At 46.6% G+C, this 27603-nt stretch overlaps 1 protein-coding gene across 1 annotated transcript; it reads right to left on the bottom strand.

Moving 5' to 3' along the window:
• RSW3 (Glycosyl hydrolases family 31 protein) lies at positions 1-27603 on the bottom strand. The gene is made up of 7 exons (XM_087374088.1): positions 27475-27603; positions 25742-27362; positions 25170-25443; positions 24866-25001; positions 2578-2788; positions 2270-2476; positions 1-662 (listed from the first exon to the last, which is right to left on the bottom strand). The coding sequence occupies exons 2-7, from the start codon at positions 27293-27295 to the stop codon at positions 282-284; spliced, it is 2763 nt and encodes a 920-aa protein (XP_087230214.1). The 5' UTR covers positions 27296-27362; positions 27475-27603; the 3' UTR covers positions 1-281.

Here is a 27603-nt window from a genome sequence, read left to right as displayed (position 1 = left end):
TAAAAAACCAATTTCCAAACTTAGATCACAAAAGGTGCAGAACACAAGAAATAAAGAGTTAAGATGCCATGTTATGACGAGGTAAAATTGTGCCCCTTGCTTAAGCTTTGAACCTGCACTGCTGCTTGAAACAATTTTTCTTAGCATATTTTACCCTGAAAATTACCTCATACCAGTTGAGGAACCTGGATGAGACTTTCATGTTTCTAGTCATGGTCGCTCACATTGCCCCTGCTAGCACAAATTACATATAATTTGGATATGGATAATCCCTTCACATCTTACAAAATTTTGATTGACCAGTCTTCAGCAACAGGAACATTGGGTTTTCTTATGATGTATGCATTAACATTAGCTCCAGATCGAAGAATCAATGGACCAGCCTCAAGTTCGACTCTTCTATTTAGAGGATCAACAGAAGCATGTTTAACCACTGACAAGTCTTTGTCTTGCAAACCAAGGATGATGATCCTTTCAACTAGACAAGGTGTTGTGAAAACTTTATTGCCCCTTTTTAATGGTCCATTATTGGATGACGTTAGAATCCCCTGAGAGAATACAAATCTGCGATGAATGTAAGCTCCTTCCAAATAGTCGTAGGTTTTCCCATCATCTACATATAGTTCACCTTCAGCTTCATAGGAACTATTCAATGCCACAACCTGCAAGTTGCCAAAAATATAAGAGAATAATTTCAAGAAGAAAATATTGACCAGAGAATCAATTTGACCAACCTTGCCTTCAACACGTTAAAGCCCAAAGCTCAGCAGAATGACTTAGCCATATGAATGTAAGACACGGACATGAAACAGAAACCGAACCCAAACATAGATCTAAACGACCAGGGAGGGAATGCCCTATCACAAGTAGCTTACGGCAACAATAGAGCACAGCATCAGAACTTATCACACAAGTCAAAAGCTGAAATAGTCATCATTCGTTAAGTCTGTTGGCGTATGCAAGCCCCGAATCGACATCTCAGGAAATCGCACCGCTCACTACATATAGGATGCCACGTTATACCTAGATGAATCCAGGAACATTCCCAAACTCATCCTCTAAAAACACAACATAGTGCAGTTTCAATCTCATGATAGTCACTCACAAGGTTGAAAACCATAAACTCCATCATGCATAGCAGGGACTAGCTACTATGACATCCCCACTAACGTCATCAGCGCCCAACAGTGGGTGTAGACCATAGTATAAAAATATGCTCTCACACATACAAATCCACACACCCACACATACTTGAGCATCCATTTATACAAAGTCTTCGTACTGAGTTTCTGTCGGCACTCCGGAGGTGAAGGGCAGACTCAGCCATGATGAAGGCTAGCACTAAAGGAGAAGGCTAATCAAAAGGTAGTCCAAAATCTCTTCATTCAAGCTACAACTGCTTGTGAAGTCTAAACATTTTCATTTTAGTCTCTCCCCAACGAGCATCTAAATCTAAATCTAGCTGATAGGGCAACGCACCATTTAAGATAGAAAGAATTATCACAATACCAGCAGGCCGCAACTTGGACGAAAACTTCACAAGGTGGAATTTGCATGTCCGCTAATATGGCAGAAGCATATACCTAGATGAATCCAGGAACATTCCCAAACTCATCCTCTAAAAACACAACATAGTGCAGTTTCAATCTCAAGATAGTCACTCACAAGGTTGAAAACCATAAACTCCATCATGCATAGCAGGGACTAACTACTATGACATCCCCACTGACGTCATCAGCACCCAACAGTGGGTGTAGACCATAGGATGCCACGTTGATGACAACTAGTTTAGTACAAACTGCAGGGAGATGGCTGTATACCACAAAAAATGACTAACAAGATCGACACAAGTCTAGAGGTTGAAGGGGCTTCAAACAGCAATGGCAAAACTGAGTGGGAAACACTGAGACTTCAGTAATCAACATTAGTCCCAAGAGACATTCTCCATTTTCTGCAATTCCAACCAGTAGAAGCTAACATGTATTTAAAGCAACACCGGTTGATTGCGATCGAAGTGATCCTTCAGTCAACAGGTGAATCTCAGCTTGAAATACTAAAAATTAATGCTACTGAAACGTCTGAAAGTGCTTTCTCTGTGCCAAGTTCCAACACAGAAGAGTTCACAGGTTTAAAAGAGCTCTAGCAAGGGTTCACAGGTTTAGAAAGCATTCAGAGAACCACCTTTAGTGATACAAGATCTTCAGGCTGCATGCAGAGAATTGCAAATTACAAAGCCAGATCCATAAAATTTATGGGTGTATTTACTTACCAAGGTGTAAGGGTCATTAATGGTTTGCGTTGAGCTGCGCCGAGGCCTGTCCTTTCTGGGAATGATAGTCCCACCCCTCTGGAAGACGGGTATTGTCTCCATTGTAATAGGAATCTTGTGATAGTCACCACCCGCATAAACAGCACCAGTTTTCACCTCATACCAGGGCTCCATGCCAGGCAAGTAAACTGTCTCTGACGTTGCCCCCTGTCAATCAAAATAACAACATGTTTCTAACAAAGAAGAAACCAGAACATAAAATAAGATGCTGCTGACAGCCTAAAAACAGTAGAGCCATCAGCATTAACCTCTGTGTAGACACCGTGAACCAACAGGCTGCTTCCAACCATGCATTCCTTCTCCATCGCAAAAGTTATTTCCTCATCTGGGTATTCCATCCACAAAGGGCGCATGACTGGGACACCTGTTGTGCTAGCCTCCTTAAATAAAGTGTAGAAGTATGGTAACAGAGCATAGCGTACACGGACTGCCTCACGAATATAGGTTGTGTATGGTTCCCTATACCCCATATGAGAACCACATTACAATCGTACAATAAGTCACGTTATGTGATTGTTGACCCAAAATAGAACCAACAAAGGAAGTAAGCCTCTAAGCACATTAAACCAGGAAACGAGGACCAATATATAAGAGCAGCATACAACAAGGTCTCCTTCGCACTGGATTATCTGCCTATTGATGCAACTTTGCAAAGCTTCTTTTATGTAACTATATCTTCAAGTTTCAAGTTTAAATTCATCTACCTCGTTAGGACTCATCCATGTCCACATACTTCTTTTCAGCACACATATCTGGGACCTAAACATGATCATTACGTTCCAACCAAATGTGTACAAGTTAGGTGCCAAATACATGAGCCTTACGAAAGATGGCTGTTCAAAAGTGCACCCTGCACTTGGCAGTGAATATATCCAAATAAACTACTAAAAGACTGGCAAAGAGATGCATTGATTATTTTAATCACGGTCACTCGGAGATCCTTACGAGTGCGAATCGCATCATATTCATCTTAAATTAGGATGTTTGAGGGTAACATTAGACTGGGTATAAACGGACCAAATATTTGTTGTTCGGGGCGCTCACACAATGTCGTGAAGCCCCAGCAAGCAATCAACAAATCCCTTGCTCGGTAATATATCTTCCAGAATCTGGAACGAGTCCACTTGGAAACCATGAGCCCCTGGAAGGGCTGTGTATTCAGTGCCCAGTTGGGGCTGTTTTGACAGGCCCACAAAGGCCAGTTTGGGCTGGCAACAGCAAGCCCTTAAAGGCCATGGAGGGGACCTGATCAAGGGCCGATAAGGTCAGCCACCTTGGTCAGCGTGCTCCAGGTCAGGTGTCTTCAGCCCCTCCTGTCCACTGATCGGCATCAGGCTCATCTCCCACCCACAATCCCAGAGTACATTGGATCTCACCATGTTGCTATCATGCCCCAAAGTCAGGCTAGCACTGACGAGTCCATGATCCACAATGATCGGTTAGCACAATAATAAGAGCTCAGCCACTTATATAGCAACGGCCCCTATTGCTTTATTTGGCAGGCCGCAGGGCTTCATTAATAACCCTAAACTCCCCTCTGCTAGTTACCACGCCCCTAGCCATGAGGGTTACTTACATTGGCTACTACTCATTACATCCAAGTGAATAGCGACCCAGGTTAGGTACGAACTAAATAGGGTGTGACAGACAGACTACCTACCCACCACTAACACAATGGGACCTTGCTGCCTCATTCCTCATCCTACTCAAGCCTCAACAAAGGCATTCAAAAGAGGTAGAGGAGCGCAGTAGCAGGCATCTATTGCCTTCAGTTTCCAGCCAACTTGGCTGAGATAGAGCCCAGCACTTTTCCGAAATTTTGTGGCACACACATCTACCTATGTCGTGGCTTATAATTTCCGTTTAAACTTGAGGTACCTTGTTTGATGTGAGTTTGGTGAAAGTTGAAGAAATGTCATTTTTTCCCAAGAGAGAATAACTTTCTATTTATGCTTGGAAAAAGCAACCATAAAAATCAGTCAACCATGGGTTCCTAATCTAGGAAGAAAAAATAGAAAGAGAAACTGGTTGTCCGACCAACGTCGGAATGTCCATTACCACCATACCATTAGGTTGTTGCTGTCTGTTCCTGGAGAAGATATCAGATCTCAAAGGTTCAAGTTTTGTCACCTTCAACATCTACTGAAGGAAGGAGACACTTGTTTGAGAGAGGCACCTATGATGCGGATGCATGTTGCCTCTTGCAGATTTGGAGTGTCATCTTAGTTTCTGATCTATTCTAATGCTATGACTTCTCATTTTCCCATTCCCAACTTTCTTGAGGTAGGAAAGCTAGATGATACCAACTATACACCTTGGAAGGTCAAGATTCGAAGTCATATGGTAGGACCAAAGATTTGCGAGATCACCAGCATTGAGAACAAGCCAATGGGCATCATGTTAGAAATCGACCAACAGAGGGTACGCACAGCGGAAGACTCACAGAACAGCCCAGGAGCTCACACAGTGTGGTGTGGAGTGTGGAATCACAAACTTCTTAAACTTATGTGCATAGGATACACATCAATAGACAATGAGCCAGCCAAATATAGAAGACACCAAAATAATATATTTCTATCCAAAAGCTATGGACACAATACAAAAGAGATAGATCCAAAGTCCCACCAATGGTGTGGTCCTCTGATCTTACCACAAGGTACTTCTCCTTTTTGCCGCTATCTCTAGACTCGAGCCCGCGTGCTCCACCTCGAGCGTAAGTAGACTTTCCGTCTAGATCCCTTCCACCTTGCTGTCTTTGCACCAGCCTAGGTGGGCAGCACTCTGAGCTAGGTCTGCAGCTCTACAGCCCACTTCTTCTGGATAGAGGCCCACAGGTGACTGATCCGCTGCTCCTTCTGTTCCCTGAACTGCTGCTCCAAGTGATGATGAATGAGGGCCTGGAGGACCTCCTTGTATAGGCCCCCAAGGGGCTGTAATAGAACCGACCAGCCTGGCCAAATCTGGCCGACCTGGTCTGTAAAGACCGACTGGGTTGGCTGGTCCAACCAGCCCTATAAAAGGGCCCTAGCCGGCCCTTTTGGGCTGCTGCTAGGCTGCCCTTTGCTGCAGCTGTTCCAGCATCCACAGGTCCTTCTGCAAGAGGCCCCAATCCTCCCCCACACGTGTGTGCCTTTGCTGCTGCAGTACCTCGCCATGAGACGCCTTTGCTGCTGCAGCACCCCACCATGAAACGCCTCTTCTCTTGGGTCCCTGCTGCTGTCCTCTGCTCCGCCTTATGCTCCTACAGATCAGCCAGGTACCCTCCTCTCTTCTTTTGGTATGAGGTGCTGCCCGTTCGACAACCCCCTCTCTTTCTTTTATCCATGGCAGCCATAGTGCTGACCATGTGGCCTTCTCTCAGACACTAGGTTCACCCCCCCCCATGCTCTCCTCATATGGGGCTTACAAATGGGGAGGTGACATTTTCAACACATCATTGTTGGCAAGGAGTGACAAATGCAGGGCAGATGATGTAGAAGAGTGGGAGGATACAATCCTGCACCCTTCCCTATTCTACGTTGGTATCAGAGCCCTTTCCTTGGGCTTTGTACCTTTCTCCTCCGCTGTCTTAGAGCGATTTCCTTGTCACCATAGTTTTGTTGCTGGTACTGGCAGGGTTAGAGCTTTTATATATACCTTTGTAAGACTAGAATAAGTCCAATCATACAAATTGAGAATTTTTGTTGTTCTAAAGATCAAAAATCTACAAAGAAAATAAAAGAGAAAATGAAAGAGAAGAAAAAAGAGGTAAACAAAAACTTTTAAGAAAAGCAAAAGGAAGACATACTTAGCAAGCAAAGCAACACTTATGTCGTCATCAGTGCCCAAGCATAAGCAGCTATACTGGGTTTCTAAAGACCCGCGGAGTCTCTTGGGCAAACCCAGTGCTTACTAAAATACGTCAAATAAACAAAAGAGAATGAAAACAAGAAATAAAGAAGAAACGAAGCAGGTGACTTAAGCAAAAATAAACAAGCAAGTCAAGAAACAAAAACTTCCAAAAAACTAGAAACTCTCTCTCTCTCTCTCTCTCTCTCTCTCTCTCTCTCTCTAATTTAAAACATAAAAAGTTAAATGGCACTTTACACTTATGTCTCGTTTCTGCAAAGAGGCAAAAATACATTTCTAACTTAGAAAGCACAAGTATACTCAAACAAACTCTCTTTTGAAACTAAAAGAAAAACGGGCTATTCAGCTCCCCGCTTTTTGTTTTCAGCTTATGTTCAATCATTCTAAACAAACCTAAGGCCAAAACACCATAGATAAAAGACTTCATATCTAAGAATGTGCGAACTTTTTTCATTATTTTCCTTGGATTATACCTCTTGTGTAATAGTAAAGTGATCAAATTACTACATTGAGTGATAAAAGACTCCTTAGTTGTACAAAGGCGGGAAAATCTATGGAATTGGGAAGAAATGACTCCATATTTTGCCAAATCAGAAATGTTTGAGTCAATGTGAGGCATTTTTATAATGTGTAAACCACTATATTCAGGTTGTTCACGTTTATCGTATATATCAACCTCTAATCCTATGGTAGATTGAGAAAGCCTAAGATCTAAGAAAACACAAGAATCCCCTCTTGAAGTGCACTTCAGTTCACAAGAGTCACGAGGATAGATTCCTTCTCTAAAAGCTCTAGCGTCTTTGTACATAAAGTCTTGAAAGTTAGGAACATCTGGTACAAATAAATCATCTATAAAACGCCTAACTTGACTAAGCTTATGTAAAATGATAGGGCAGGTATTGATAGAAATAAGACGTTGCATAAACTCAAATTCATAAGTGAAAAGATAAAAGTTTGCTAAAAAGACGGCACAATTAGTGCCCATGGGGATTCATATAACTTGTTGAAACAAAGAATCACCTATTGTGATGTAAAGATTATCTAAAAGAAAATCTATCCAAGAGCAAACATCTTCTACATTTACTATCTTTGTGTATCTTTTCTTTTTAGAACCTATGTCATGATCTTTATTTTTTAGCCACAAAAAGTCAAAGCATAAGGCTGTTTTCTCAACTTTTAGCACTTTGCATCTATCTTTTATGCTTTTTAGGAAGCCAAGGGCACTTAACAACGGAGCAGGGCCACCAACAGATCAATAGCTTTTGTGAGAGTAAAGCTGTTATGTAGCGCGGACAAATGAAGCTGTAGGAAGTCAAACTATGCTTCCTTGATTCTTGTAGCCCATCCCCTACCTTAATGGCTAAATTTCCTGTAAGTTCCTCTACCATTACCTATGAATCGTAGAAGAAAGACACTTTGTAACAGTGACTCTCCACTCGCTAGAGCAAGCTCTGTGCGGAAATACAACATGCTAAGCATGTAATGAAAACACCTCAAAGGAATGAGGTGGAAAGAAACCAAGGCTGAGGCTGAAAATGCCAAGTCAACCCTGTAGAAGTCTCAACAAAGAAGGGAGAGTCTCTCCAATCTCTTAGAAAAGTAACTCTCCTGAAGGAGGCTGCTCGAGATGATCACTGCATGGTCGATCAGAGTGTGTTCCGTATATGTCCAAGTACTAGCCAAGATTTGAGAAGGGTGAACCTGAGAACCCTCCAGAGCCTCAGTGCATCTAGCTCTCCAAATGTGCCATGCTGCAATGCTAGCTAAGATCTCCCATGGAGAGTCAACCGACAAAAAAGCAGCTCTGAAGAGAGTGGCCGGAACATCTTCTAAAGAGCACGACTCCACAAGATGTCGTCGGATGTGAAGAGTAGGATGGCTTTACTCCGGCCTTCTTCCGAAACTTCTAGAAGATCATCTCCACCCCTTTCCGACTAGAGATTTTTGGCACAGGCTCCCTCCCTCAGTCCCTGAGTAGGGGGTGGATTTGTTTTATCCCAAAAGGGCGAGTAAGGTCAGATATCCAATAGTGGAGACCGATCACTCTACCTGATACTGCATACAAGATCATCGCCAAGGTCTTGAGTTTGTAGTTACGCCCCATCTTACTGAAATCATTAACGACACACAGACCGGGTTCATCCAAGAGCGCAGCATCTTGGACAACATCTTCACGTTCTGGAAGGCAGTGGATTGGTCCAGGGAGGAGTCACAACCATTGGCCGTCCTCCTCTTGGATTTTGAGAAGGCCCACAACAAGGTGGAGTAGTCCTTCCTGGAGGGTGCTATGCGGAGATTGGGTTTCTCAAACAGATGGGTCAAAGGAGTTTCTGTGCTTTATGCGGGGAGCACTAGCCAGATGCTTATCGCAGGACACACAGGCGAGGCCTTTCCTCTCTCTCTCGCTCGGTCCGCCAAGGCTGCCCCCTTGCTCCCTTCCTCTTCTTGTTTGTGGCAGAGACCTTGGGCTATTACTTGAGATCACATGTGGCGGGTCTCACAGGGTTGAGGCTCCAAATCAAGCAAGAGGAGGAGCTACTAGATGAGTTTGCAGATGACATAGCCTTGCTTGTAGAGGGCACCACAGCAAGCTTGGAGAGAGTCAAGGGAGCCCCGGCTATCTACTGTGAGGCCTCGGGTGCGCGGATCATTTGGACAAAGTCCATAGGTTTCTTCACAAGCTCTGAGGAGACACGGGAGATTCGTGGAGGAGCTACTTTGGCTTTAGATGGATACCACAGGGCCAGACAGCGAGATACCTCAGATGCCAGGTTGGTATTGACATTACCGCAGAGCAGCATACCGCCCCGGTCCTTGAGAGTTTTCGACGCAAGCTTCTCTACTGGAGCTCAGCCAAACTCTCCTTAGCACGTCGTGCCTTGTGGCAAACCAGGTCCTTACCACGGCCTGGTATATCACCTCCCGCTGGTGACGGTTGGTTAAAAACTTCCTTTAGGCAGGTTCGGACCGCACGAGGAGTACTAGAACCCGAGTCACTTGGCAGACGATGATCATCCCACAGGCACTGGGAGGCTTGGGTATCATTGATCCGGAGATGTAGAGCAAGCCCTCTTGGGCAAGTTGGTTGTTCACGGCCTCACCCTAGGTGTAGGGGCTTGGAAGCTCCTCTTACAACGAGGGCTTCTCAAGAACACCCCACGCACTAGGAGGCAGTGGCAGCTTTCACACAGATGGATCTTCTTAGAGGGCCCCCTTACGGGGAAGGGTTCCCCCTTGATGAGGAGCCTCCATAGGGTCTGGCAGAGATTAGTAGGGGGGCTCATTCATGCTCAATCCAGATGCAGAGAGGAGTTCGAGCGTCAACCCCTTGTTGGCACCCACAAATCCCGAGACTAGGAGGGGCGTATGCTCGAACAACGAACTCACATTGGTTGGGCACAGTGGGACAGTGGACTGACCGGGTCCTTTGGCAAATGGAGCAGATTACCCATGGAGGTAGAGGCAAGGCTTGGCACCGTAGCGCATCTACGAGGGGCAGGGTAGCGAGATTGACTAGCCATCCCTAAGTCTTGGTCAGACGGACTTCACGTGCAGATGGACAGCAGATGGTTGGGCCAGTTTTCTCAAACTGGTGTCCCCTTGAGGATGATGATGCAGCGAGACAGCACGCAACCCGATTTTTCCAGTGTAGGACCTAGAGGCCTACTCCAGGCACTCACTGAGAGAGACCCAGAGATGGATGGGAGTTTTGATGGGATTCACTGGTAGATGATCAGAGTGGTGAGACGTTTGGGGAAGGAGTGGCACATTGACCCTCCCAGTATCTCAGAGCAAGATGCCCTTAGATGGTGCCTCTAGCTTTGGGAGGGTAGGCCCTAGGGAGGTCCAGTGGGCTCCGGGAGAGTGGTTCTGACCCTCCAGGGGCGGCCTTGCCGAGTAGGTGAAAGAAGTGCCCTTCTTTTCCTACACCACACGGATTGGCAGGAGGCTCCAGATGGACTTTTCGATGTAGACCCTTCGAGGGAGAGCCATTGGGTGGCCCAGAGAGTGCCCAGAGATATCCGTTCCAAGTTTTGGACGCGGTTATGGTCCAGTTTGCGGCCGAGGAAGATATCCTACTTCTTCTAGCTGGCCGCCCACAAAGGCTTGCCCATCGGCCCGTGGTTGGAGCAGATGCGGGTGGAGGGGCAGTGTCATTGTTGCTCTACTGGTTTTCTAGAGACAATCCCGCACTGCCTCTGGAGCTGTCGTGGTGTAGGGAGGACATGGAAGGGAGCCCTCAGGATTATGACCCGTATACAGTCTTCAGAGGGACTACACTTGGGGGATGGTGGCCTAGTTGACTGAGGGAGGACAAGCGTTCCAGATTGATAAGATCTCCCCAGCTTACCGAATACACGGTTAGAGCATTCAGAGGATAGAGCTCCATGAGGCGGTCCCTCCTGATAGCCTGGCTCCTCCTCCTCCTCCGGAAGACAGCATATGTGAGGTAGACATTTGGGTTGCTCGATGCAGTCTGGTGATGGGTGAGCATCCGGTTCCACCCTCGGCTACCTTAATCGCCATCGAGCAAGATATCATCTACACCCTCCGCTCCACCTGGAAGCACGGGACCCTAGGCTCTAGGGCGACTATCGTGAGGCGTGCTCGATTTTGCAAGGCTTGGCTTGCAGGAGTTTTTTACATTCACTCTGCGAGGGATTCGGTGGTTGTATAGTCCCCCCACCTAGCTGTAAGCCCCAGTACCAGAGATCCCCTAGGCAGTGAGCTGGGTTTCTCTGAAACATGCCGGTTTTTCTTTCAGCCTTTTCCCGGTTTTTTCCATACTCAGCACCTTCGGGGCTGCTGTTTTGTATGAAGTCTTTCAAGCATTAAGAGAAGGTTCCTTTCTTTGCAAAAAACAAAAAAAAAAGGTCTTAGCCAAGGTCCCAAGGGTTCGTCCTCTTGTCCCAATGAGAAGTGAACAGAAGTGAGAGAGAGAGAGATAGAGAGAGAGAGAGAGAGAGAGAGAGAGAGAGAGCACCTCACACACACACCACACTGAGAAGGAGAGAAAGGCACAGGAGAACTGCAAGAGATCTCTATCCAACTGATACTACCTCCGGTGCAAGGTCTGCTTCCCTGCATATCTCACAGCTAGATAGACCCCTCTCAAGTCCAAATTGGTACACTATTGCGAGATCAATAAACTTCAGTGCTCCAATGACAACGGACATATAACAGCTCACAAGGATCAAGCAACTGTGCCTCGGTTCCCGCACTGGCAATCTATTGACCCATCCAGATCTCTTGCAGCATCAAAAAATAGCTGCAGCAGAAAACTAGGAGACCCCCTCTAGATTCCCAAGTCATAACGTCCAAACAAAATAGAAACTGGTAACATACTACCATCTGAGTCAACAGGAACAACTCCACGTGGCCCGAGGTCGTGCTTGAAAGCATGCCTCGATAAATAACTCCCTGCTTGATGCACCTGATCGGCAGGTTCGGCTGCCACAAACACACAAGCAATCCACCCTCTGAATCTGAAAAGCCTACTGGCAGCTTCTACCAAGTGCTACTAGAAGGCTAGAGTAAACATGGTCGCAGCAGTCACACGATTGGCCACTTGGTTATTGGACCCATCTACGTTCCGTTGGGGACACTGACGCCAATAATGACCTTTTTTGCCAACATTGGTTACACGTACATGATGCCTTGAGAGCTTCTCGTTCCTCAGTTGTCAGCTGCTTTCTGCCTTTCTGATCAGCTATCAAAGCCTCGGGCTGACTATCGTAGGTACGATCGACAAAGCACTCCTCCTGGTCAAGCACCATGGGGACTACTTCCTCCCAGGTCAACTCATTCACCCTACCACTGGTGATCAAAGATGAATAGAAGACCCATACTAAGAGGATAACTGGGACAGGAGAGTTATGGCCATGTCCTCTGATGAATTCTGCTTCCCCGCCTCGAGGATCTCCTGCTGAAGTTCTTGTAACTTGTTGATGTGGTCCCGCATCGATGAAGACTTCCTGGGATCCAACCACCTCATCTGGACCTCCAGTGAGATCCTCTTCATGGGAGAGGTTCGGTTCTACATCGACACCAAATGCTCCCATATACTTTTGGCCACTATCATGTGCTTCACATGATTAATCACTTGAGTAGTAAAGTTATGAAATATAAACAACTTACCTTGGCATTAACACGGTCCCATAGTTGGGACAGAGTCTCGGCCTCCTTCTGAGCCAAGATGCCAAGGTCCTCTGCCAAGGGATCTGGTCAAGCAACACCTATCAAGACGAAATCTGCCATGTCGTATGACTATAACACAGATTCCATCATCACCCGCCAAACGCCCTAATTGAACCCATCCAACTGCCGGTCAGCCAGAAACGTGGGTAACACTGGAATTCTAGTCTTGTTCTCTGCCATCTCGGACAAAGTCGCCATGTCGGAGTGAAGAGGACGATGAACTGAAAGAGAAGGTGGATGGGATGGAAGGAACTTAAGGTTGAAGAAAGGAGAACGTTCAAGATGAGAATGAAGTGTTGGGGTAAAGGCACATTGCCACCCCTTTATTAAAGATATGACACCTATGACTGTCTTTTAAAAAAAAACTAATCCTAATAAAACCTATGAGTTTGTGGTGTGGCTCATCACTTCACACCCGCATCTTTTGTGTCACCTATCTCTCTCACTCTCTCTCCCCGTTGTACTTCTCCCTCTTTCCTTCCCTCTCAACTGGTATCAGAGCCTACCTCCCCACTCCTGCCTACCTCTCCCTCTACCCCTCCTTATCCCCTCGGGACTCGTGCCCTCAGCAGCGTGCAGGCAGCGTGGGCGGAGCTGGGCATTGCGCAGGCAACGCGGGCTGCAACGGGGTAGCGCGGGCGGCAGCGCAAGGCAGCAGCACGGGTGCGTGCGGGCAGAACAGGGCGGCGCGGAGCAGCGCCAGCAGCTGCAACAGCAGCAGCTAGCTGTGCGCAGCACCGGTGCGCACCCAGGCAGCCTAAGGGCCTCGAACAGGGCGGCGCGCAGGCGCGCGCAGGGATCTCGTGTACGGACGTACGGCCGTCTGTACCGCCGTACGGATACCGTACATGCGTCCGTACTGTACGGACGCCTGCGTCAGGAAGCTGCTTCAGGGAGCTGCGTCAGGGAAGTGCATTTCGAAATTTTTTTTTCTGGATCTGTACCCTGCACAGGTACAGTGGTACCCTGCACAAGTACACAGGTACAAAAAGTACAGCAGTTTTGGACAGAAAGTACAGCAGGTACAGTGGTACCCTGCACAAGTACACAGGTACAAAAAGTACAGCAGGTACATCAGTTTTTCTTTGGGGAAAGAAGAAAAAGAGAGAGCATTCCCGACTGTTCAGTTCTTAAAACTGTGTTTTTTGAGGTACAGCAAGTACACTCCTGTCCCTCGTGCTTGAGGTGACTAGTACCACAGTGTGTGGTGGTTGCACAGTTATCTTGTTTCGGGAAGGTAATGCCTTGATTTTGCAGAGGGCTTTTATGCTTTTGCTGAGTGCAAATCTCAGCTTTTGGGTGACATTTTCAAAGGGCTTTTGCCTGGAAGCTTATGCAGTGTATGCCTTGAGGCAGTGTGGAGCCAGGGAGCCCACACTGGTCTTGTTTCCGCAGTGTATTCAGTGACATTTCTGCAGGTCACATTTTGTGTACGACACCTTTGAAAAATCTCAGTTGAGCCACGCTTGGCCAGGGCGCATCGAGTTTACTCAGTCCCTAACTATCCATCGTTGACAGTGCTTAAAAGATTTTCTCTTCAGTGTTTGTACGTTGGGATCTGTGTTGTTACTGTGTACACAGGGCTGTTTATGCATTGCATTGTCAGGTGAAAGAGCCAGGAGAGCGCTGTATTTTGTATGCTACCTCAGTCTTGAGGTGTTTTTCACTTGGCACAGGTGTCAAATCAAGGGGCTTTTGCCCAGATTTTGCTTGAGAGCACTTGGGTTACTGTTTGAGACCTTCATATGCCTTTTATCCCCTTGGCAGAAGGGTGATTGCTTGGGATTTGTCCCATTTTCTGTTGCAGGTTTGTGACAGGCTGAAGTGTCTGGAGCCTCTTTTCAGTGAACAAAACAGTGTATGACAAGTGGTTTATGCATATAAAACCAGTGCAATACCTCATCTGAGGTAGGAGAAGTGTCCAGGACAGCAGTGTTTTGTGCTTTGTCAGCTGATGATGCACTGTTAAAGCACTTGTGGAACAGCTGCAGCATTCTGAAATTACTGTTTTATGCCTATTTGAGCACGGTACAGTGTGTCAGAAGGTACAGTAACTGGAGGGAAATTTTCTGTTTTGCTGCAGATTTTTTGACAGTAAAAACAGCACTATTGTGAGTGCTTCTGGCTCTTGATAGAGCAAGTTTTTCTGAGAAATCAGAATTTTATTCAGTCATTTTTTGACTTACAGGGAGTCAGGTACTTTCCTTATCTGATATGGCATCAGGGGGAAGTGAATCATCAATTCTGAACATAAAGAAATTGGAAGGGGCACACAATTATGCATTATGGGCAGAACAGTGTTTGAATGTACTTCTGCTAAAGAAGATTTCTAAGCCCATAAGGGTGAAGGGTGTCAAGCCATCTGGGATGTCAGATGATGAGTGGGAGGAGCTAGATTTGTCCGCGAGGGCTGCTATCATGCTTACTCTCAGTGATTCTCTTGTGTTCAATGTTCAGGCTGAAAAGACCTCTTATGGCCTATGGCAGAGGCTAGCAGAATTGTATGCCCAAAAGAGTTCAGCCAGTAAGGTTTATTGGTTGAAGAAGCTGGTTGATCTTCGCATGAAGGAAGGTACAGCTATGACCTCACACTTGAGTGAGTTCAATGCCATCTTTACACAGCTGATTGCACAGGGGTTGAACCTTGATGAGGAGTTCAAGGCTACTTTCTTGTTGTGTACCCTCCCTGAGAGTTGGGACACTTTCAAGACCACCCTGTCTAATTCAAATGTCACTCTTATATATGCTAATGTAGAGAGCTCTCTCCTCATGGAAGAGATGAGCAGGAAGAATAATGCGGGCAGCAAGTCTTCAAATGCTTTGCAGGTACAGGAAAGAGGCAGAACTCAGCAGAAGGGGAGATCTGCTAGTAAGTCCAAATCCCGCAGTCAGTCCCGTGGCAAAAAGGATATTGAATGCTTTTATTGTGGCAAGAAGGGACATGTGAAGTCTAAGTGCTTCAAGTTTATACGGGATCAGAAAGCCAAGAAGGCTGAGGCAAAGGATGCAGGCAGTGGAAGCAAAGGCAAAGGCAAGGCCAAGGTAGATGACTTGGATGCAGTGAATGTTGCAGCAGAGGACAGTGACAGTGACAGACATGATGTTTTATGCTCTTCTGCTGTAATTGCACATACATTGGTTATTGATGGCCATGACATGCACACCTGGCTCTTGGATTCAGGTGCTTCTTTTCATGTTACTCCTCATAGGGAGTGGTTTACTTCCTACACAGGTACTCATGGAGTTGTTCACCTTGGGAACAACTATGCATGTCAGATTGCAAGGATTGGCAGTATACAGATAGTATTCCCTGATGGACGCATATTTATGCTTGATGGTGTTCGCCATGTGCCGCAAATCAAGAAAAATCTGATTAGCACTGGCTTGTTGGATGACTGTGGTTACCACACCACATTTGGGGATTCCAAATGGGTGATTACTGATGGCCAGGTTGAGGGTTTTAAGAGTGATACCTTGTACCCTCTTTATGTTTCCAGTGTAGGTAATCATGTTGTTGCCATAACCGAGCTGCCAAAGGTTTCATTGTGGCATAGCCGGTTGGGACACATGTCCGTTAAAGGAATGCAAGAACTGTCACTTTTGGGTTATCTGCCGTCTCTTTCATTTTCAGATTTGCCTACTTGTGATCATTGCATATTTGGCAAGCATTCTATGACTCCTCATAAGAGAAGAACTCCCCAAAATAGAGCACCGCTTGATCTAGTGCACACTGATTTGTGTGAGATGCCACAGCTATCACTAGGGGGTGCAAAGTATTTCATTACTTTTATTGATGATGCCACACGCAAAGTGTGGGTCTATTTCTTGAAGCATAAGAGCGATGCCTTAGATGCTTTCAAGAAGTTTGTCGCTCAGGTTGAGAATCGGACAGGACGCAGGCTGAAATGCCTCAGATCCGATAATGGGGGTGAGTATGTGTCACATGCTTTTGTACAGTTTTGCGAAGCTAAGGGCATTAAACAGGAACTCACAGCCCCTCATAATGCATCTCAAAATGGTGTGAGTGAGCGGATGAATCGAACTATTCAGGAGAAAGTTCGATGTATGTTGTCTTATGCTGCATTGCCCCATGGCTTTTGGGCAGAAGCCGTGCAAACAGCAGTTCACCTAATTAACAGGTCGCCGAACAAGGCTTTGGAGTTGAAAGTGCCAGAGGAGGTGTGGTCGGGCAAGCCACCTTCATATAAGCACTTACGTGTTTGGCTGCGAGTGTTTTGCTCATATACGCAAAGAACTGCGCACCAAACTGGAGCCAAAGTCTTTCAGATGCATCTTCATGGGTTACGGTGACGAAGGTGAAATGGGGTACAGGTTATGGGATCCTGTCAAACGGAAGATTATACGCAGCAATGACGTCATCTTTAAAGAGGATTGTGTACACAAAGAACCCGTGCAACCTGTGGAATACAGAAGGGTTGTTTATGATGATGTCGGATAGCAAAGAATGCCCATTTATCTGCAGCAGCAGGCTGCTGCAGATAACCCTGTTCAAGAGGGTATACAGGCTGAAAATCAGCCAGATAATTTTGCCAATGATGCACCACAGGATATGCCAGCAAATGGAGCTGTAGAACAGCCAAATATGGTGGTACTGCCACCCGTCATGCATGACGAACAGGCTAGACAGCAGCCTAATCCGGAACATTTTGTTAGGAGGAGCACCCGTGTACAACGGCCTCCTGACAGGTTTGTTCCAGGAACCAATAATGTGGCTGATTTTATCTGGCTGACAGATTGTGGTGAGCCTTCCAGCTTCAAGGAAGCTATGGGAAGAACAGAGAAAAGGAAGTGGGAGAAAGCCATGCAATCAGAAATGGACTCCCTACTTCAAAATGATACATGGAACTTGGTGCAGCTACTTGCAGGCAGAAAGGTTTTGCCATGCAAGTGGGTTTACAAAGTCAAAGTGGATTCAAATGCTTTACCGAGGTATAAGGCCAGATTGGTTGCCAAGGGATTTAAGCAGGAGAAAGGCATTGACTTTGATGAGATCTTTTCCCCTGTAGTCAAGATGACTACTTTGAGAGCAGTGTTAGCTCTTGTTGCTCATGAGGACATGGATTTATGTCAGATGGATGTGAAGACTGCTTTTCTTCACGGAGATCTCCATGATGAGATCTATATGAGTCAGCCAGAGGGATATGCTGTTAAAGGGAAAGAGCAGCTTGTGTGTAAGCTCAAGAGGAGCTTGTATGGACTCAAGCAGGCGCCAAGAGAATGGTACAAGAAGTTTGATGCCTTCATGCAGTCCCAAGGGTATCATAGGTGTGAGACCGATCATTGCTTGTACACCAAACGGGCAAAGGATGGCAGTTTGATGCTACTCATTCTATATGTGGATGACATGCTAATTGCCAGTAAATCTCAGCATGAGATTAGTGCTTTGAAGAAACAACTGCATAAGTCTTTTGACATGAAAGACTTGGGTGATGCAAACCATATATCTTGGCATGCGGATTACTCGTGACAGGTCCAAGGGACTTTTGTTTCTGTCACAGAAGGAGTACATTGACAAAGTACTGCAGAGGTTTAAAATGGAGGGGGGGAAGTCTATTAGTACCCCGTTGCCTCCACATTTAAAACTCAGCAGTAAGGACAGCCCCAGATCAGATGATGATAAGGCTGAAATGGCCAAGGTTCCGTATGCATCTTTAATGTATGCCATGGTTGCCACTCGTCCGGATATTGCTTTTGCGGTGGGAGTCGTCAGCCGGTATATGGCAAATCCAGGCAAGCGGCACTGGGAAGCAGTGAAAGGTGTCTTATCTCAAGGGTACCAAAGACTTGTGCATATGCTATGGTAGGCAGGATGCATTGGTGCATGGTTTTACAGATTCAGACTATGCAGGGAATGCAGATAACCGGAAGTCTACTACCGGTTATATTTGCACATTTGCAGGAGGTGCTATATCATGGGTGTCTCGGTTGCAGAAATGCGTTGCACTATCAACTACTGAAGCTGAATATGTTGCAGCCACTGAGGCTTGCAAGGAAGCAATATGGCTTACTCGGCTGGTGGGAGATTTGGGCATTACAGGAGATATGCCAGTTTTGCATTGTGATAGTCAGAGTGCTATCATGTTGGCAAAGAATCCGGTCTTTCATCAAAAGACCAAGCAAATAGATGTGAAATATCATTTCATCAGGGAGGTACTGGAAGACAAGCGACTTGAGCTTGTGAAAGTGCATACTAATGATAATCCTGCAGATTTGCTCACTAAGAGCTTGCCTACAGAGCGGTTTGCACATTGCCGCCACATCATGGGATTAGGATGAGACCATTCTTATTTTATGGTCTTGTATACAGTAAATGTATATTGCTGTAATTTTTTATTCTTTTCTCCCCTTTAGGCACATTGGCCTTTAGGTGGGAGGTTGTTGGGGTAAAGGCACATTGCCACCCCTTTATTAAAGATATGACACCTATGACTGTCTTAAGACAGTCATAGGGTGAAAAAAAAAAACCTAATCCTAATAAAACCTATGAGTTTGTGGTGTGGCTCATCACTTCACACCCGCATCTTTTGTGTCACCTATCTCTCTCACTCTCTCCCCCCGTTGTACTTCTCCCTCTTTCCTTCCCTCTCATGCAGGGGCCGTCCCTCGGGAACACCTCCTCTCTGATCTGAAAATACCCTTCAAAGTCACCCCGCGCTGGTCACCCGAACAGTCCACTCCTCGCACACACGCTCCTCCTCAAAGGCACCTCCGAACAGCACCCTAATCCTCCTCTCTATGTGTTGGCTCAACACTCCCTCCGCCCCTCGGGTCTCAAGCCAATCGTGGCTCTGATACCATGTGAGACGTGCAGCGGAAATGAACGGAAGAGAGAGGGAGAGATAGCATGCCTCACACACACACACCACACTGAGAAGGAGAGAAAGGAGAGAGAGGCACAAGACAACTGCAAGTGATCTCTGGAGAAAACCCCGCTACAACTGGGGGAAACCCTCGGAAACCACGGGCTGCTCAAGAGCTCGGAACACACAGCTCAATGACCAAGTGAAGGGAGCACTAGGGAATGGATGAACTGCTCAACTAACCTGCTCCACACGTGCAAGACTGGGCTGGCTCTGCTCCTCTGCCAGGCCCTGGAATGTGTGATGAAATGCTCAAGTGGGAAATAGCCCCCTGTTAGAAATGACCCAACAGAGGGTACGCACAGCGGAAGACTGATAGTAATGCCCAGGAGCTCACACAGTGTGGTGTGGGGTGTGGAATCACAAACTTCTTAACTTATGTGCATAAAATAGATGTGCAGACTCATCAATAGACAATGAACCAGCCAGAAGAGAAACCACCAAAATAATATATTTCCGTCCAAAGCTATGGACACAATACAAAAGAGAGAGATCCAGAGTCCCACCAATAGTGTGGTCCTCTGATCTTACCACAAGGTACTTCTCCTATCTGCTGGCTATCTCTAGACTCGAGCCCACGTGCTCCACCTTGTCAGCCTCCTTCTCCTTCTGTGCGTAGGTCCAAGGGTGGGCTAGGTGCTGCTGCTATCTGCTCCCCAACTGCTGCTGCAAGTGATATTGAATGAGGGCTGGAGGCCCTCCTTTTATAGGCCCCAAGGGGGCTGACAAAAACCGACCAGCCTGCAGCAAACTGGCCGACCAGTCTGTGGCTGGTCCAGCCCTATAAGGGCTCACAACCCGAGGCCTTTTGGGCCCACTCTTCTAGGGCCTTGGCCCTCCAATCAAGGCAAGGGCCCAGCCTATATAAAGGCAGGTCCCTGCCTCATGGCAGCCTCTTTTGCTGCTCCAATAGGCCTCATCCAGCCCCGTACTGCTCCATACAGTTGTGCACCACCTGTCCCAGGTCTGCACACTCTCCGTGCTGCTCCTTACAGTTGCGCCACCTGTCCCGGGTCTTCTCTAGATGTGCAGCCCACATGACAGCCATGATGCTGTCCATGTGGCAGCCCCTTTCTCTCTTTTTCTGTAGGGTACTGCCCTAGGTCTCCCTCCCCCATGCTCTCCTCATAGCCTACAGGACCAACCCACCAGCCTCCTATATAGGGCTGTACAAGGCCCTAAAGTGTGGGCCTGCCAGCTGACAGGCAGGGCCCTAGGGCCAACTGCCCCTAGCCCTCCATAGGGAGCTGCACCAGCCAACCGCCCTCTACCCTCCTGCTCATAAGAGACCTGCACCAGCCAACCGCCCTCTGCCCTCTTGCTCGTAAGAGACCTGCACTGACTCCCTATGCGCCTCAATAGGGGCTGCCACGCGGCGACAAACCAGGCCTCAAGAAGCCCTGAACAGCCTCTACACGGCACGCTCTCCCGCACTGAGCATCCTGCCAAGCCCTACTCTACCTATGCCTCACAACAGGGGCGGGCACACCCACAACACAGGCCCTCTCCCATCTGCCCTAGCCTCACACTAGGTGGGCACACCCACAAGCAAGGCCCTCTCTCTCTAAGGTGACATCAGGAGATGTTGACCTCCAACAATATCATCCACAGTATTCAGACTATCTGCCTTCAATAAAGAAGCATCCTAACGACATATTTTACTTTCTAGGAGTTGTGCAAATGATACAGCCCAACTTGTGGAGGGCTCCATTGTCAACTTGGAGAGGGTGAGACATTTGTCAAAGCTCTATTGCTTGGCTTCAGGTGCCAAGACTAACTACAACAAACCTGTTGGCTTTCTCACAAGCACAGAGAAGGATCCTAAATGGGGGAGTCTCTAGGCTTCGAATGGATAGAGAAGAGACTACGAGACACCTTGGATGCCAAGTAAAGATACACATATTGGCTGAGTAATAGCCTGCCCCTGTTCTCCAAAGTGTGCGCCATAAGCTCCAATATTAGAGCTCCACCAAACTTTTATTAACAAGGAGAGCTTTAGTGATTAACCAATTCGTCCTGGCCACGACCTAGTACATGCAGAATAGCCGGGACAAAGTAGCTTGGCAGACCATAATCATGCCTCAGACGGAAAGGGTCTAGGTATCATCGACCCAAAGATGCAGAGTTGAGCCCTCCTTGGCAAGCTTTCTGTACAAAGCCTTGCTCCAAGCTTCAAGCCTTGGAAGCTCTTGCTTGAATAGAGACTCTTCAAAGACATCCCACAAAAAATCACAGATGGGTTTTCACAAAGGGATCTCTGCTGGTGAGGAGCTTGATGAGGGTTTGGCGGCATTTATCCGCAAGCCTCTTTTTTTTTTTTTGCTACGAAAGGAACCTTCTATTAATGCTTGGAAAAAAACCTCATACAAAACAGCAGCCCCGAAGGTGCTGAGTATGGAAAAAAAACTGGATAAAGGCTGAAAGAAGGAAACAGATGGGTTTTCACAAAGGGATCTCTGCTGGTGAGGAGCTTGATGAGGGTTTGGCGGCATTTATCCGCAAGCCTCTTTTTTTTTTTTGCTAAGGAACCTTCTATTAATGCTTGGAAAAAAACCTCATACAAAACAGCAGCCCCAAAGGTGCTGAGTATGGAAAAAAAACCGGATAAAGGCTGAAAGAAGGAACCAGCCTATTCCAGAGAAACCCAGCTCACTACCTAGGGAATCTCTGGTACTGTACAACCAGCGAATCCCTAGCAAAGTGAATGTGTAGAAAACTCCTGCAGGCCAAGACTTGCAGAAACGTGCACACCTCGCAACATTCGCCCTAGAGCCCGGGGTCCCACGCTCCCAGGTTGAGCGCAAGGTGTAAATGATATCTTGCCCGATAGCAACCAAGGTAGCTGAGGGTGGAACCGGATGCTCACCCATCACCATACTACAGCGAGCAACCGAAATGTTCCACGCTGTGACACTGGCTACTACCTCCCACACGCTATCCTTCAGAGGGGAATGAGGATCCGTGCTGTCAGGAGGAACCACCTCGTGGAGCTCTATCCTCTGAATGCTTTGACCCTGCATCCGGTAAGCTAGGGAGACCTCATCACGCAAGCCTCATTCTAACCAGCCCTCAATGCAAAGAGGAGGAGATCGAGAGGCAACCCCTGATTTGGCAGCCACAAGTATAAGATCAAGAGGTTTGCATGCCCTAGGCAAAGTGGGATAAGGCACCTACCAAATCTATGCAGACATGGAGCTTAATTTCTCCATCCCGCAGAGCGATTACATGGTCGTAGGTGGAGGAGGTTGACGTACCAAAGCTCGAGGCCTGGCAAGAGGGGCTTACGAGAGAGGCTTCATATGCGTCAGAGGCCCCCTTGTTGGCGAGGACAGTTTTCCAAGGCCAAAGTTCCACCCAAAGTCTTCTTCATAGCTTACCACTCAATTTACCTTAACTAGTCTTCTTTAGTATAGGCCTCAGGTCGCTCCTTGCACCTAGAGTTGGCATCAAAGGAGGGGACCTAGGAGGTGGATGAGGCCTTACATGCCCTCGATTAACAAAGGATCAGAGTGGTGGGACAACAAAGAGAACTACACAATGGAGGCTTTGGATGTGGGGGGGACCAACTACTAAGAGAGGTACAATGGGGCCCGTGATTCTTATATCAGCCACTTCAACTATCAACACCAGAATGGTTTCATAATAGGAGCTGAATTTACTCCTTCATCAGATTGTGTCACTCCTCTTCACCAAAACACAGATCCACTTGCCTGGAATCCATTTATTGCATATCTTTATTTTTTGAAATTTCAAGTTTTGTAAATTATGATGTTTGAATCTATTTTCCTACTCTTCACATAGGTACTAGTTTGGGTAGGATCTCACATTTGAGGGTGAACCCCCATTGAAGAGGTTATGTAGTGTCACACAAGTAGAGATGTATCTCTGTATGAGAAACGTAAAGACCACACCCCACCCAAGTACCCAAACACCGGACCAATCAAACGCATAGAATACATACCAACCCAGCTACCATTAGAGAGCATGTTTGCAATAGTCATGGGCCTGTGACCATGAAACAGTCAAAGAGATACAAGATAATATCACAAACTAAATAAACCTAATAGGTTAAGTGAGAAGGCCAACCAAACTCAAACTAATCCTAGACTACCCTTTGAATAGAGCTAACTGCCAAACACCTAGGGACAAAAACTTAAGTAAAATCAAACTAGTATTGACCATGAAAACTGAATTTACTAGTCAGGCAAACAAGAGTGGTTGAAATAACCTTAGTTAATAATTATAGCATGTGACGTGCTGATGTGGCATATTGACATGGCATGTTGATGTGGCATCCATGACATGTAGCATTGGACACATGGCATTGTGTCAGGTGGCACAGGACACATGGCAGCCTATGACGTGGCACAGGACATGTGGCAGGTCATCCATGACCCATGGCACCAATTGTCACAACATGGACTCAGTCTCCATGCAGCCCACCACATTCCAAGGAAGCCACATAGCTTCTAGAGGGGAGGAAAGAGTCTCATTCCATCCGAGGCCTTTGCATCCCCTCCATGCCAATCTGGGCCCAAATTCCCACGCTTGAAGCAGTCCCTCCTCCTCCATCTATAAAAGGAGCCCCAATCCCTTCATTGTGCACAATCTCTCTCCCTCTTGGTGGTGCACACTCTCCTATTCTTGCAGCAGCTCTGCAGCAGCAGCAGCCTCCTCTTCTGCAGCAGCAGCGGCGGCCTTCTGCAGCAGCCCCTCCACAGCAGTAGCAGCTCTTCTGCAGCAGCAACAGCATCCTGCAACAGTTCTTCCACAATAGCAGCCTTTTGCAGCACTTCTTCATGCAGTAGCGCTCCTGCAGCAGCTTCTCTTGCAACAGTACCCCCTCCTGCAGCAACCCCCTACTGAAGCAGCTCCTCCTGCAAGATCCTTCTCCATACAATTCTACAACTGCACCTCTCTCTATGCAATCCCTCTATTGGTGCAACTTCCTCGAATGCAACCCTAGTCCAACAGCTATAGACATTTTCGAGGCAATCTGTAGCAGATTTACCTTGTTTTCTACATAGCCGCATCAGGGAACTAGAATAACACAGTTATGCTAAATCAGAATCTCCTTTTCGAAGCATTGCCTGAGTGTATTGAAGTAGTGGTAATTGTGCAGTCTGTCCCCTCAGAATCGGAGTGCCCTTGGAGCCTTAAGCACCCTAGCTAGGTTATAGTCACTGTTTATGTATGTAGAATTACTGCTGCTAAGCCTTGAGCTTCATTTTCATGTCTTGCACATTGTTCATGCTATCATCTGAGTTCTTCTCGGTTTGGTCTCATGTTTGGAAGGTGTTGATAAGATTTACTACCTTAATAATGAGCCTGGATAAGGGAGAGGGGAAAGGGGCTTAAGGGGCAGAGGTGTGTTCTTGCCCCCTTAGTCCCGTGTTCAACTTTTCTCAAGCAAGATTGTACATTTCACTTTTGTTCATTCAAATCTCTTAAGAAAAACATTATCCCGCAATGTTATGCAATGCAATTTTGCTCTGCCTCTTCAAGAGAGCACTGAGAGCTTTCAGATTGCAAACATGTCTATGATGACAAACTTTACAATGCAAGTATGAAGCCTGTTAAGCAAAGTAATACTGTAAAAGAGTCATACCCAAAAAGCCAGGGTTCCCTGCGCTTAGTGTCAAGATGAGCATGTGCTCTGAAGAATGGATAAAAGGCAGCAAGCTGATACCAACGGGTCAGCAGCTCTGGATCCGGGTTTCCAAAGAATCCACCCACATCAGCACCTGCCACAAACAGGAAAACCTCCTTTGATAGACAGCCAGTGATAACAAGCGATACATATGGCTAATAAGTTCCCTTCATGAAGACAAGCATTTAAACATCAGCCAAACAGAAAGATATACGGCAGGGTGCAATCCATGCACAACCATTATGCAAGCAGAAATACTTGCCTGTAAAAGCAATCCCAGTAAGGCCAAGGCTTAAAATCATAGGGATTGAGACCTGTAAATGGTCCCAGTCAGCAGTGTTGTCCCCAGTCCAGACAGGTCCAACTTTCTGAGTACCAGAGAAAAATGCGCGTGACAATACAAAAGGCCTGTCTTTGCCATCCTCTCTTTTAAACAAACCTTCAACTGTTGCCATGTGGAAATAATACCCATAAGCATTGTGAACATCACGGTGCTCCACGCCTCCATGATGCAGAGAGTCCCGAGGCATGGTTGCCTGAGGCGGCACAAAAAGGCTGACAAACTTAGAGTAGATAAGCCACAAGCACCAAGTGAAAGTTCCTGAACTACAAATTATTGCTTAGCTTGTACAATTTTCAAAAACCATTCGAAAGGTTTCTTATTTTCAGAAATCTGTAGATGTCAATTCGCTAATATCATCCTGCCTTCCGCTCTAACAAGCAAGCATCCTCTCTGACACTTCTGCTGCTTTACCAATCAAATCTGCCACTATGAATTTCAAAAGCATATTTATACTGTCACGTGACACAAATTTATAAAGCAGGACAACGTACCTCAGGACCATTGAAAACAGAGGGCTCGTTCATGTCATTCCAAATGTATAGTGAAGGAGTGGACCCAGCATAGCTGGCATAAGAAAATTTCCCAGCCCACCATGTTCGAATCTCTGGGTTCAACATGTCAAGGTATGATGAAGAACCAGGCCAACACCAGCCATCATAATCCCTCCCATGAACATCCTTCACATAGTACCCCTTCGTGGTAGCTTCTTTGTGTAAAGGAAATCCATCATCTCTCTTTATATGAGGGTCAACGATTGTCACCATGTGCCGTCCCTTGGCCATGAGTTTGTTCTGCATTTCCTTAGGGTTTGGAAATAAAAAGTTATCAAAGGTGAAGTACCTTTTCCCATCCGTGTGCTCAATGTCGAGCCAAAGAACGTCATACGGAATGTCAAATTCATCAAAGGTAGCATCCACATTAAAGACATCTGCCTCATCTTTGTAGTTCCACCGAGATTGGTGGTAAGCTGTGGCAAAAAATTGAGGCATTGCAGGTAATCCAGTCACTGTAGTATATTGTCTGACCACATGTTTAGGGGTGGGCCCTACAAAAAAGAAGGCGTCGACTATGCCACTTTCACTGATCCAGTGCGTCTCAATTTGATCACCATTTTGCCCCTCCTCATCCTCATTTGCCCAGCCTGGAGCTAATACATCTATAAGCATCTCTGCAGAGTTCAACCAAAAAAAACCAGTGCTTCTAACTGAGTTGTGGGAGAGCATAAATGGAATAGATCCATACAGCCCAAATGGAGACTCCTCTATGTACTCAAACACGTCAAGGTTGAAGAGACGATAAGGTTCTGAAACAATATCTGGGCCGCGCGTGGGTTTCAAGGCCAAACTGGTCGCATGTTCAGGAATCCCATACACATGTTCTGCTCGATGGAAAGAAACATCAAAGCTGACAGATTGAGGACCGTATGGTCTCGAGTCAGTGTGAGTTCGAAAGTGCTCTTCCCATTCATCCCCTTCCTTCTTGTCTCGTAGCTGTTCAAAGTGGAACAACCCTTTGCTGTTGAAAGATAGGAGACGGTCATTGCCTTCCTGCACATGAATCTCTAGCGGCCGATGCTTTACAACCACCTCGAGTTTAGGGGCCAGATAGAAAACAGAGAGCCCCTCTCGTTCTGTTAATTTCGAGAGCCAGAGCTTCTTCTCATCCAGATCGTTTTCCAGCACGTCAGGTACTTCAAAACGCTTCCTCTTTGTTTCATCGTTTGGATTATTATCCTCGTTGATTTTCAACCTCAAAATACCATCGCCATACACTGTCATTTCAAGAATCAAAGGGCCGGCAGGCTCATCTTCCGTTACGTTGATTGGCAGAAGCTTCGCCTGGAATTGACCTTCGACAAGACCAACATTCGAGACCTGGTAATTGGATGCTCCAAGCTTCCGAGCTCGCGCTTGCTTGCAAAAAGGCGTCTGATTGCAGTTTCTAAATTCCTCTCTGCGCCAGCTGCAGACATGGCTTACCGCAAGAAGGAAGAGGAGCAACAGCAACAACAATTTCTGCAACATCGAGCCTCTCTCCATGGTCATTCAGAACGAATCAGTGCGCCATGTAAGTAGCGAGGGGCAGATCTTTTAGTCTATCGGCCGATCAACCCTGTAAATGATCAGATATCACAAGCAAATCAAGCGTGATACAGGTCGCTGAGGTACAGATCGTCGTCATCTAAATCAAGAAAACAAATCAGGTCTGTCTCACGATCACTTACTGGATGGTTGCAGGCTTGATTCGCGGGTGCAGCGTTTCAGGAGTAGACTCTGAGTAGAGACTATGGAGCAACATGTCAAGTGCTTCCATTTTGACCTTAACTTTAACGATCTCGTCGTTAAACTTTGAC

The sequence above is a fragment of the Dipteris shenzhenensis genome, chromosome 4 (genome assembly GCF_047967505.1).
Source record: "Dipteris shenzhenensis isolate YYH24624 ecotype China chromosome 4, Dip_SZ_1.0, whole genome shotgun sequence".
Lineage (NCBI taxonomy): Eukaryota > Viridiplantae > Streptophyta > Polypodiopsida > Gleicheniales > Dipteridaceae > Dipteris > Dipteris shenzhenensis.
The sequence above is the reverse complement of the archived record's forward strand: the minus strand, read 5'-3'. Positions and strand labels throughout refer to the sequence as shown.

Coding starts and splice junctions, on each gene's coding strand:
- RSW3 (XM_087374088.1), bottom strand. CDS start 27,295: ATGACCATGGAGAGAGGCTCGATGTTGCAGAAATTGTTGTTGCTGTTG. Junction 25,002..25,169: donor TACTGGGATTGCTTTTACAG/GCAAGTATTTCT, acceptor TGTTTGTGGCAG/GTGCTGATGTGGGTGGATTC. Junction 2,789..24,865: donor AGGGAACCCTGGCTTTTTGG/GTATGACTCTTT, acceptor TATGGGGTATAG/GGAACCATACACAACCTATA.